Here is a 12,238-nt window from a genome sequence, read left to right as displayed (position 1 = left end):
ATGCTTCCTGGGCGCCTCCCTCGGGAGGTGTTTCAGGCATGTCCCACCGGGAAGAGGCCCCGGGGAAGACCCAGGACACGCTGGAGAGACTATGTCTCTCGGCTGGCCTGGGAACGCCTCGGGATCCCCCCGGAGGAGTTAGAGGAAGTGTCTGGGATGAAGGAAGTCTGGGAGTCCCTGCTCAGACTGCTGCCCCCGCGACCCGGCCCCGGATAAAGCGGCAGAAGATGGATGGATGGATGGATGGATGGATAGTATATATAGCCTCTTGAGTAGACCTGTTCTGGCCCCTGAGCTAATGAGAAGCTTCCTCTGTAGATCACTGACAAGGCCTTTCCACATCTGAGCTCACCATTGTTTATTTGATGTATTAGAGTAAAACCTGTTCAGACTTTCTGACACAAAGCAGTCCTGTAAATCACAAAGTCCTCTTCCAAATGGTGAACTATATTTGGACACTGTTGCCCTGGGACGGACCATTTTATATTTGGCTGCCACGCACACCTATGCCTGTCTAACCAGGATCTATGTGACCCCTGCTCGACCTCTGAGGCCAAAGGAGCCTACACTTTAATAGTTGGTTATAATTGTAGAAATCAAATCATATTTGTGTTATTAGATCATGTGCAGCCCTAGATTTAGAGCAGCCTCTAGGATGAAGGAAGAATGAAGATGAAATGGAGAGGAGACTTACTCTGGCGTTTGCATGTTTCGTTTGACCCTGGGAACAAAACAAAATGGATGAATTAAACAGTGACAGAAACACAGGGGCAGACAGTGAGTGGACGTGGACATGAGGACACAGGCCTGTCTAATGTTCTAATGTCCTACTGACCAACCTGTGGTGCATTCCGAATCAAATGTATCAATATGTGTGTGTCTAATCTTTTCTTTAGTGTAATAAATGTATCTGCAGTTTTCACATTAGGTTTAAGGCTGATTAACCCCAATGATCGTCTTCACAATATTAGCCACAGTAAAAACAATCATCATCATCCATCCATCCATCATCATCATCATCATCATCCTCACCATCACCTTCATCATCATCACTCATCATCATCCTCATCATCCGCATCATCCGCATCATCTTCATCATCACCCTCATCATCATCATCATCATCATCATCATCATCATCATCATCATCATCATCATCATCATCATCATCATCATCATCATCATCATCATCATCATCATCATCATCTTCACCATAATCTTCATCATCATTATCACCCTGATCATCCATCCTCATCTTCATCATCCTCATCATCACCCTCATCATCCATCAGCATCATCATCATCCTCACCCTCATCATCATCACCCTCACCATCCATCATCCTCATCATTCTCATCATCCTCATGATCCATCATCATCATCATCATCATCATCCATCCATCATCATCATCATCCTCACCATCACCCTCATCATCAACCTCATCATCATCCTCATCATCCGCATCATCCTCACCATCATCTTCATCATCATCCTCATCATCCATCATCATCACCCTCATCATCATCCTCATCATCATCCATCCTCATCATCCATCATCATCACCCTCATCATCATCCTCATCATCATCCATCCTCATCATCCATCATCATCACCCTCATCATCATCATCATCATCATTATCATCATCATCCTCATCATCATCATTATCACCCTCATCATCCATCCTCATCATCACCCTCATCATCCATCCTCATCATCATCCTCATCACCCTCATCATCCATCATCATCATCATCCTCACCATCATCTTCATCAGCATCATCCTCATCATCACCATCCATCATCCTCATCCTCATCATCTATCCTCCTCCTCATCATTATCCATCATCATCCTCATCCATCATCCTCACCATAATCCTTATCCATCCTCATCGTCATCATCCTCACCATCATCTTCATCCTCATCATCCATCATCCTTATCATCATCATCCATCATCCACTCCATCATCATGATCATCCATCATCATCATCATCCATATCATCATCATCATCATCCATCCTCCTCCTCACCATCATCATCATCATCATCATTATCCATCCATCATCATCATCATCATCCATCCTCCTCCTCACCATCATCATCATCATCCATCATCATCCATATCATCATCATCATCCATATCATCATAATCAACATCATCATCATCATAATCCATCATCATCCTCACCATCATCATCATCATCCATCATCATCAACATCCTCACCATCATCCTCATCATCATCACCACCATCATCATCCATCATCATACTCATCATCATCCATCATACTCATCATCCTCATCATCAATCATCATCATCATCCTCATCATCATCATTATCATCATCATCATCGTCAGATCAGTTCAATGCTTCTATTTGCAGAATGAAAACTGCACTAAATATAAAACACTTGAACAGTGCTGTTGGCTAAACGAGACAGTAACTGTAATTCAGAACTAAGTGAATTGTGATTGTGCAAAGGGGCGTGGCCCTTTCCTTCACCACTAATATGACACATACAGATGGAAATGTAATGTGGGAATGAAAAGCTGCGTTTGGATCCAAATGATTGTGTCCTTCCTTTAAAGCAGATTCTAATCATTTGGATGACTAACTCTGGCCCAAAGGTAAAGGTGTAGCTCGTGAGCACGGGTGTGGCTTTAGAGCACGAGTGTGGCTCGAGAGCACGGGTGTGGTGGCAGCACTTACACCCCCTCCCTTCTGCAGCACATGGCGTACCCCAGGACCACAAACAGCACCAGGGCCACAGCCGCAGGCACCGCCAGCGTCACCACGAAGTCCGAAAGGTAGTCCCGGCTCTTCAGGGCCTCAGACGGTGGATTGTACTCCCCAAACTCGGGCAGGATCCCGGGGCCAGGGTCCGGGCGGCTCACGTAGACCGGGACCACTTTAGTGATGTCCACCTGAAGAGAGAGACGTTTATATATAATACTTTTTTTTTTATTCAATTAATGTTTAAAATGTTTTTATATTATTGATTAAATATAAAACATCCTCCTTGAACCGACACCTTAACGTGGTGGAGGGGTTTGAGCGCCCGAATGATCCCGGGAGCTATGTTGTCGGGGGCTTCAAGCCCCTGGTATGGTCTCCCAAGGCAAACAGGTCCTAGGTGACGGGTCAGACAAAGATTGGTTCAGAAGCCTCTTATGATGACAACAAAAACAAGGCCGTTTACGTCGCCCAGATCGGCGTCACCGGGGCCCCATCCTGGAGCCAGGCCTGGGATGCGTGCTCCATGGCGAGCACCTGGTGGCCTGGTCTTACCCCACGGGGCCCGGCCGGGCACAGCCCGAAGGAGCGACGTGGGGCCGCCCTTCCGTGGGCCCACCACCCGCAGGAGGATCCATAAGGGGCCGGGTGCAGAGAGATCTGGGCGGCAGTCGACGGCAGGGGCCTCAGCGACCAGATCTCCAGACACAGAGACTAACTCTGGGGACATGGAATGTCACCTCGCTGGGGGGGGGAAGAGCCTGAGCTTGTGCGGGAGGTTGAGCGATACCGACTAGATATAGTCGGCCTCACCTCCACGCACGGTTTGGGCTCTGGAACCCATCTCCTCGAGAGGGGCTGGACGCTTCACTTCTCTGGTGTTTCCCGCGGGGAGAGGCGGCGGGCTGGTGTGGGCTTGCTTATAGCCCCTCAGCTCAGTCGCCACATGTTGGAGTTCACCCCAGTGAACGAGAGGGTTGCGTCCCTCCGCCTTCGGGTTGGGGACAGGTCTCTCACTGTTGTGGCGGCCTACGGGCCGAACAGCAGTGCAGAGTACCCGGCCTTCTTGGAGTCCTTGGGAGGAGTACTGGACAGTGCACCGACCGGGGACTCCGTTGTTCTACTGGGGGACTTCAACGCCCACGTGGGCAATGACAGTGACACCTGGAGAGGGGTGATCGGGAAGAACGGCTTCCCCGATCTGAACCCGAGCGGTGTTCAGTTATTGGACTTCTGTGCTAGCCACAGATTGTCCATAACAAACACCATGTTCAATCACAAGGGTGTTCATCAGTGCACATGGCACCAGGACACCCTAGGCCGGAGGTCAATGATCGACTTTGTTGTCGTGTCATCTGACCTCCGGCCGCGTGTCTTGGACACTCGGGTGAAGAGAGGGGCAGAGTTGTCAACCGATCACCACCTGGTGGTGAGTTGGATCCGCTGGCGGAGGAGGAAGCCGGACAGACTTGGCAGACCCAAGCGCATTGTGAGGGTCTGTTGGGAACGTCTTGTGGAGCCCTCTGTCAGTAGGGTATTCAACTCGCACCTCCGGGAGAGCTTCTCCCATGTCCCGGGGGAGGTTGGGGACATTGAGTCCGAGTGGACCATGTTCTCCGCCTCCATTGTTAATGCGGCTGCTCGGAGCTGTGGTCGCAAGATCTCCGGTGCCTGTCGTGGCGGCAACTCCCGAACCCGGTGGTGGACACCGGAAGTAAGGGATGCCGTCAGACTGAAGAAGGAGGCCTATCAGGCCTCTCTGGCTTGTGGGTCTCCGGAGGTCATCGACAGGTATCGGCAGGCCAAGCGAGCCGCGGCTCGTGCTGTCGCAGAGGCAAAAACCCGGGCCTGGGAGGAGTTCGGGGAGGCCATGGAGGAGGACTATCGGTCGGCACCAAAGAAATTCTGGCAAACCGTCCGGCGCCTCAGGAGGGGGAAGCAGTGCCTCACCAACACCGTTTACGGTGCGGGTGGAGGCCTGCTGACCTCGACTGGGGATGTCGTCGGACGGTGGAAGGAATACTTTGAGGATCTCCTTAATCCATCAGTCACGTCTTCCGAAGAGGAAGTAGAGACCGGGGACTCAGAGGCTGGCTCATCCATCACCCAAGCTGAAGTCACTGAGGTTGTTCGCAAACTCCTCGGTGGCAGGGCTCTGGGGGTGGATGAGATCCGCCCTGAGTACCTAAAGTATCTGGATGTTGTAGGACTGTCTTGGTTGACACGTCTCTGCAACATCGCGTGGCGGTCGGGGACCGTGCCTCTGGACTGGCAGACCGGGGTGGTGGTCCCTCTGTTCAAGAAGGGGGACCGGAGGGTGTGTTCCAACTACAGAGGGACCAACTCCTCAGCCTCCCGGGTAAGGTCTATTCCAAGGTACTGGAGAGGATAATCCGACCGATAGTCGAACCTCGGATTCAGGAGGAGCAGAGTGGTTTTCGTCCCGGTCGTGGAACACTGGACCAGCTCTATACCCTCCATCAGGTGCTCGAGGGCTCATGGGAGTTTGCCCAACCAGTCCACATGTGCTTTGTGGATCTGAGGAAGGCTTTCGACCGTGTCCCTCGGGGTGTCCTTTGGGGGGTGCTCCGGGAGTACGGGGTCCGGGGCCCTTTGCTCAGGGCTGTCCGGTCCCTGTATGACCGGAGCAGGAGCTGTGTTCGCATTGCCGGCAGTAAGTCAGACCTGTTCCCAGTGCATGTTGGACTCCGCCAGGGCTGCCCTTTGTCACCGGTTCTGTTCATAATTTTTATGGACAGAATTTCTAGGCGCAGTCAGGGGTCGGAGGGTGTCCGGTTTGGGGACCACAGGATCTCATCTCTGCTGTTTGCAGACGATGTTGTCCTGATGGCTCCATCAAACCCGGACCTGCAACATGCACTGGGACGGTTTGAGCCGAGTGTGAAGCGGCTGGAATGAGAATCAGCACCTCCAAATCCGAGGCCATGGTTCTCGACCGGAAAAAGGTGGCTTGCCCTCTCCAGGTGGGTGGGGGGTCCTTGCCCCAAGTGGAGGAGTTCAAGTATCTCGGGGTCTTATTCACGAGTGAGGGAAGGATGGAGCGTGAGATCGACAGGCGGATCGGTGCAGCAGCCACAGTGATGCAGTCGCTGCATCGGACCGTTGTGGTAAAGAGGGAGTTGAGCCGAAAGGCAAAGCTCTCGATTTACCGGTCGGTCTACGTTCCTGACCTCACCTATGGTCATGAGCTTTGGGTAGTGACCGAAAGAACAAGATCGCGGATACAAGCGGTCGAAATGAGTTTCCTCCGCCGTGTGGCTGGGCGCTCCCTTGGAGATAAGGTGAGGAGCTCGGCCACATGGGGGGAGCTCGGAGTAGAGCCGCTGCTCCTCCATGTCGAGAGGAGCCAGCTGAGGTGGCTTGGGCATCTGTTCCGGATGCCTCCTGGGCGCCTCCTGTTTCAGGCATGTCCCACCGGGAAGAGGTCCCGGGGAAGACCCAGGACACGCTGGAGAGACTATGTCTCTCGGCTGGCCTGGGAACGCCTCGGGATCCCACCGGAGGAGTTGGAGGAAGTATCTGGGAAGAAGGAAGTCTGGGAGGTCTTCGTGTGACGTCATTTCCGGTGAGTGTGTCGCGTTTTCAGAGCTGTTCGTTCTTAGAGCCTTTTACCGATTAATCCACGAATTATACACACTATTTACGCATCATATACACGAAAGTGAGCGTTTGATTTCTCCGCAAACAATCCGGAGCCTCAAGCCGCTCACTTTTCAGTATTTCGTGGATTAAAAAGCCCTCCTCACTTTCTAGCTCCAGCCTGAACTAGCCTAGCGTAGCCTAGCCGCTAGCGTCATGGCTGGATCTACCTTTACCTGTTTGAGCTGTCATATGTCGAGTCAGAACCCTGGCTCCTTCTCTGATGATAGGTGCGTGAAGTGCAGTGTAGTGGTAGTTTTGGAGGCCAGGGTTACGGAGTTAGAAGCGCGGATCCGCTGTTTAGAGGAGCTTAAGTCCAGTTATAGTTCGGTTTTAGCGCGAGGGCTACCGGACCGCGCTGCAGGGCGTAGCATTAGCATTAGCAGTAGCAGTAAGGCCGAGCTCAGCCCCTCAGCGTCTCCCGTGCAGCCGGGACTAGACCAGGAACAGAATAGGGACCATTTTGTGACAGTTCGGAGGGGACAAGGCACTAAACGCCGAACCTCAGAGCGCCGTGAGCTTCACGTCTATAATAGGTTTTCTCCCCTCAGCGATCACACGCCCGCTGAACACACGAGAGAAACTCTTGTAATCGGGAGTTCTATTGTTAGAGACGTGAAGCTGCCAGCTGCTAGCGTTAGGTGTTACCCGGGGGCCAGAATGGGTGACATCGAAGGAAACCTTAGGATCTTAAAGCGGAGTAGGACCCGTTTCCGGCGAGTCGTGGTTCACGCAGGCGGTAACGACGCCCGGCGGAGACAATCAGAGGTGCTCAAAGTTCAAGTAGCCGCGGTGTGTGACCTAGCGAAGTCGATGTCAGACACTGTAATATTTTCTGGTCCCCTGCCCAATCGGATCAATGCTGAATTGTACAGCCGTCTCTCAGCATTCAACAACTGGTTATCCAGATGGTGCCCTCAAAACAACGTTGTCTTTATTGATAACTGGAGTGCGTTTTGGGGAAAGCCCGGGCTCATACGCAGGGATGGCATCCATCCGACTTCGGAGGGTACATCCCTATTAGTTCGGAATTTGACCGATAGTCTTAGTCGTGTTAAGTTACCATCTAGGGATGAGCCCCAGGTGCAGAGCAGCAGTTCAAGACGCTCCTCTGTCGCCGAACTCTCGCCCGTTCTGTCACATGTGAAGTGTTCAGATTCAAGACAGATAGAGACTGTGTGTGTCCCTCGTGTCCCTCGTGTCCCTCGTACAAATAATGCCAAAAAGTCACATCTCAGAAAAAATATTTCAGGCGTCAGACCAAATAACTTAAGGAAAATAACAATCACAAATGACACAAATACACAAATGAATAAACACGTAAAATGTGGACTGCTAAACATTAGAGAAATTTCCTCCAAATCGCTCTTAGTTAATGAATTAATTAGTGACTATAACATAGATCTTCTAGCTCTAACTGAAACGTGGCTTCAACAAGACGACTACGTCAGACTAAATGAGTCCACCCCCCCACCCATGTTAACCCCACCCACCCATGTTAACCCCACCCACCCATGTTAACTTTCAGACCGCCAGGAGCACAGGCCGAGGTGGTGGTGTGGCAGTGATCTCACACTCAAGCCTACTCATGAGCCCTAAAACTAACAATGCATTTCACTCATTTGAAAGCCTTATGCTGTCGATCACATGTCCAAATATGAAAAACCAAAAAGGAGTTTTGTTCATAGTTATCTACCGACCTCCTGGTCCCTACTCAGAGTTTTTAACAGAGTTTTCTGACTTTATATCAAACTTAGTGTTAGCCTGGGATAAAATAGTTATAGTTGGAGACTTTAATATCCACGTGAACATGAGTGATGACGCTCTCAGTAATGCCTTCAGCGCCTTGTTAGACAGCACTGGTTTCACTCAGAATGTAAATAAAGCGACTCACACTCATAAGAACACTCTGGATCTTGTCCTAACGTATGGAACAGAGATTAGTGACCTCATTGTCCTCCCTCAAAACCCTATATTGTCAGATCATTTCCTAATTACCTTTCAGTTTATTCTTAAAGATCATCCAGTCCCACAAAATAAAGTTATAATGAAAAGGACAATATCTGAAAAATCTATCTCAAAATTCAAAGAAATAATAGAGCCAATATTCAGTGACATGTCATGTGATCATGTCATGTGATCATGTCATGTGATCCTGCTGAGAACAGTTTTAGTCCCAGTTTAAGTGATCAATGTGTCGACTTGACCATGAATTCTCTGAAGTCTGCTCTTGACGTTGTCGCGCCGTTAAAACAGAAGGTCATTAGGCCAAAGCGCGCCTCCCCATGGTACAACCAAGAACTGCGTTCACATAAACAAAAAGTTAGAAAGTTAGAGGGATTATTTCGTCGCTCTCACACCGAAGAATCCCTAAAAGCATGGAAAAGTTGCCTGCTGTCCTATAAGCAGGCTCTGCGTAAGGCCCAAACCAGATATTATTCAAATCTAATAGAAGTCAACAAAAGTAACACTAAATTCCTTTTCAGCACTGTAGCTAGGCTAACAAACTGTCACAGTGCAGTAGAGCCCTCAATCCCAGCTACACTTAGCTCTGATGATTTCCTCCTATTTTTTAATAATAAAATAAAAACAATCAGAGATAAATTAGATGAAATTACCCCCGCTATTAGCCCTGAACTAGCCCAAGCTGTAAATCTAACGTCCCATATAAATCCACCTGTAAACTTAGAAAGGTTCACAGCTGTTGATCAAGCAGAGATAACTTCAGCCATTATGTCCTCTAAAAGCTCAACTTGTGTCCTAGACCCTATTCCAAGCAGACTCCTCAAAGACATTCTTCCCCTAATTATAGACCCTATTCTTAATATAATAAATACTTCACTCCAAAGTGGCTATGTTCCACAGTCCTTCAAACATGCAGTCATTAAACCTCTTCTGAAAAAGCCTAATCTAGATCCCGACCTATTGGTAAACTACAGACCTATTTCAAATCTTCCCTTCGTCTCTAAAATCCTTGAAAAAGTTGTAGTAAAACAGCTTTGTCGCCACCTGCAGGACAATAACTTATTTGAAGTTTTCCAGTCAGGGTTCAGAGCCCACCACAGCAGGGTTCAGAGCCCACCACAGCAGGGTTCAGAGCCCACCACAGCAGGGTTCAGAGCCCACCACAGCAGGGTCCAGAGCCCACCACAGCAGGGTTCAGAGCCCACCACAGCACTGAAACTGCACTAGTTAAAGTCACAAATGATTTGTTATTAGCCGCTGACGATGGACTGGTCTCAGTCCTGGTCCTGTTGGACCTCAGCGCAGCGTTTGACACCATCGACCACAACATTCTACTGCAGAGGTTAGAATGTGATGTAGGTGTTGGAGGAACAGCCCTCAGCTGGTTTAAATCCTATCTATCTGATAGGTTCCAATTTGTTAATGTAAACCAGAGCTCCTCACCAAGCTCTAAAGTAATTTACGGTGTGCCACAGGGTTCGGTACTCGGTCCAATTCTGTTTACTCTTTATATGCTACCATTAGGCAACATTATCAGAAAGCATGACATTAACTTCCACTGCTATGCAGATGACACTCAGCTGTATTTATCAATGAAACCTGATCAGAGCGATCAAGTAGACAGACTTAGTACTTGTGTGAAGGAGATAAAAACCTGGATGACACTAAACTACCTGCTTCTTAACCCTGAAAAAACCGAGGTCATTGTGCTTGGCCCTAAGCATCTACGAGACGCTCTATCTTAGCAGATAGTCACACTGGACAATGTCAGTGTAGCCTCCAGTTCTACTGTAAGAAACCTTGGAGTCTTATTTGACCAGGAGCTCTCATTTAAAGCTCATATAAATCAAGCTTGTAAAACAGCCTATTTCCATTTGCGCAACATCGCCAAAATCAGAAGAATCCTGCCTAAAAGTGATGCCGAAAAACTTATCCATGCATTTGTAACGACTAGATTAGACTACTGTAACTCCCTGCTTGCAGCGTGTCCTAAAAGCTCCATAAAAAGCTTTCAACTGGTTCAAAATGCAGCAGCAAGATTACTAACAGGAACAAAAAGAAGAGAGCACATTACGCCGGTGCTGAAGTCTCTTCACTGGCTCCCCGTCGAGTCTAGAATCAAATTCAAAATTCTACTCTTGACCTACAAAGCCATAAATGACATGGCCCCATCCTACCTCAAAGATGCTATAGAACCATATCATCCAAACAGAGCTCTTCGCTCTCAAATGCTGGCCTTCTGGTGGTGCCAAGAGTCTCTAAAAGTACTGTAGGAGGTAGAGCGTTTAGCTACCAAGCTCCTGTGTTATGGAATCAGCTCCCGACCCATGTTAGATATGCTGACACAGTCTCTTCATTTAAGTCCAGGCTTAAAACGTTCCTCTTCGAAATCGCTTATGGTCAGACTAGTTAGGAACAGAAACATAAACCCACAGCTTCAGCTACGCTGCCCTAGGAGTAACTGTGCTGGGGGAAGTATGACAGCTTGAGCACTATCCTCTTCTTCTGACTACTTATGCTATCAAACAATATTTATTTTTTGATTCCACTTGCAAACTGTTCACCGCCTTCTTTTCTTTCTCTCACTCCTGAGGACCTGTGGACCCAGATGCCCCTCCCCTGGTGAAGTGGTCCCTGCCCTGTGTGGACGGTCCCTCATCTGCCTGAAGAGTGGGTCCAGCTCGCCTCCGACGGTCCCTCATCTGCCTGAAGAGTGGGTCCAGCTCGCCTCAGTCGGTCCCTCATCTGCCTGAAGAGTGGGTCCAGCTCGCCTCCGACGGTCCCTCATCTGCCTGAAGAGTGGGTCCAGCTCGCCTCCGACGGTCCCTCTTCTGCCTGAAGAGTGGGTCCAGCTCGACTCAGACGGTCCCTCTTCTGCCTGAAGAGTGGGTCCAGCTCGACTCAGACGGTCCCTCTTCTGCCTGAAGAGTGGGTCCAGCTCCAGTCTCCTCGTGTCCGTCTGTCCGTCTGTGAGAGTGGGATCCCTCCTTCACTGGAACTCCTCCAGGTTTCTACGCTTTTTTCCCAAAGAGGTTTTTTTTGTAGTTTTTCCTGGCCGAGAAGGAGAGTCTAAGGACAGAGGACCCTGGGACATCGTCCCTCGCCACCACAGACATTGTCTGACTTCATCGCCACCACAGACATTGTTGATTCATTTCTCCCTGTGGCCCTCAGAGGCAACTGTTGTTGTGATTTTGGGCCTTACAAAAATAAATTGATTTGATTTGATTTGATTTGGGAGTACCTGCTCAGACTGCTGCCCCCGCGACCCGGCCCCGGATAAGCGGCAGAAAATGGATGGATGGATGATCAAACATAATTAGGCTTTAATATCCTCATAACACTGAATTAAAATGTAAAAACTGGGAGAGGAGAATAAGAATTCAATTTACAGTTGAAGAGTATTGCCCATTGGCCACTAAATACTCTGTTGTAGCTCTTCTAACTATTACAGGTTATTATTAGTTATTGCTGAGACTGTCTCTATGGTAACGCTCAGGGAAGCGGCTACTCTGTGTTCACAACATGCTGCTGTTGGAAGATGGGGAACATCAGGGTTGGCCCCAGAGCAGCTCAGATCATGAGTCCATGAAGCCAGCGCACTGTGGTTCCCTCTCCAACAGAGGGCACCCTACGCAAGCGCATGGGTGCTCTCTGCCCTGGGCCGGCCTGGAACACTCACCAAAGAGATCTTGCACCAGTCAATGTGGAACTGTGCTCTGAACTTCTTGTCACAGCTGATGGCAGGTTCCATCTCCTGACTGCAGCGCAGCTGGTTGTGTGGGCTCTCCACCTCTCGTAGACAGGAGGAGAATGGAACGTCCGCCCCCACCATCACGTACACTCTGAAGAACACAATCATGAGTGTTGGCCAAGCCTCAT

The 12,238-nt window shown here is 49.5% G+C and overlaps 1 protein-coding gene across 3 annotated transcripts in view; it reads right to left on the bottom strand.

Moving 5' to 3' along the window:
- sgce (sarcoglycan, epsilon) overlaps nt 1-12,238 on the bottom strand; it is a 99,670-nt gene that overhangs the window by 65,833 nt on the left and 21,599 nt on the right. For 2 of the 3 annotated variants that reach the window (XM_072447294.1, XM_072447296.1), the window contains exons 6-8: nt 12,039-12,201; nt 2,708-2,922; nt 695-721 (exon numbers count right to left, since the gene is read on the bottom strand). In XM_072447294.1, the coding sequence (XP_072303395.1) occupies nt 695-721; nt 2,708-2,922; nt 12,039-12,201 (405 nt within the window). The remainder of the gene's footprint in view (nt 1-694; nt 722-2,707; nt 2,923-12,038; nt 12,202-12,238) is intronic. The other variant, XM_072447295.1, reaches the window with a different exon arrangement.

Source organism: Eucyclogobius newberryi, unplaced genomic scaffold (assembly GCF_026437365.1).
Source record: "Eucyclogobius newberryi isolate DKJ021-1_F unplaced genomic scaffold, fEucNew1.0.hap1 SCAF_16, whole genome shotgun sequence".
NCBI classification, from domain to species: domain Eukaryota; kingdom Metazoa; phylum Chordata; class Actinopteri; order Gobiiformes; family Gobiidae; genus Eucyclogobius; species Eucyclogobius newberryi.
The sequence above is the reverse complement of the archived record's forward strand: the minus strand, read 5'-3'. Positions and strand labels throughout refer to the sequence as shown.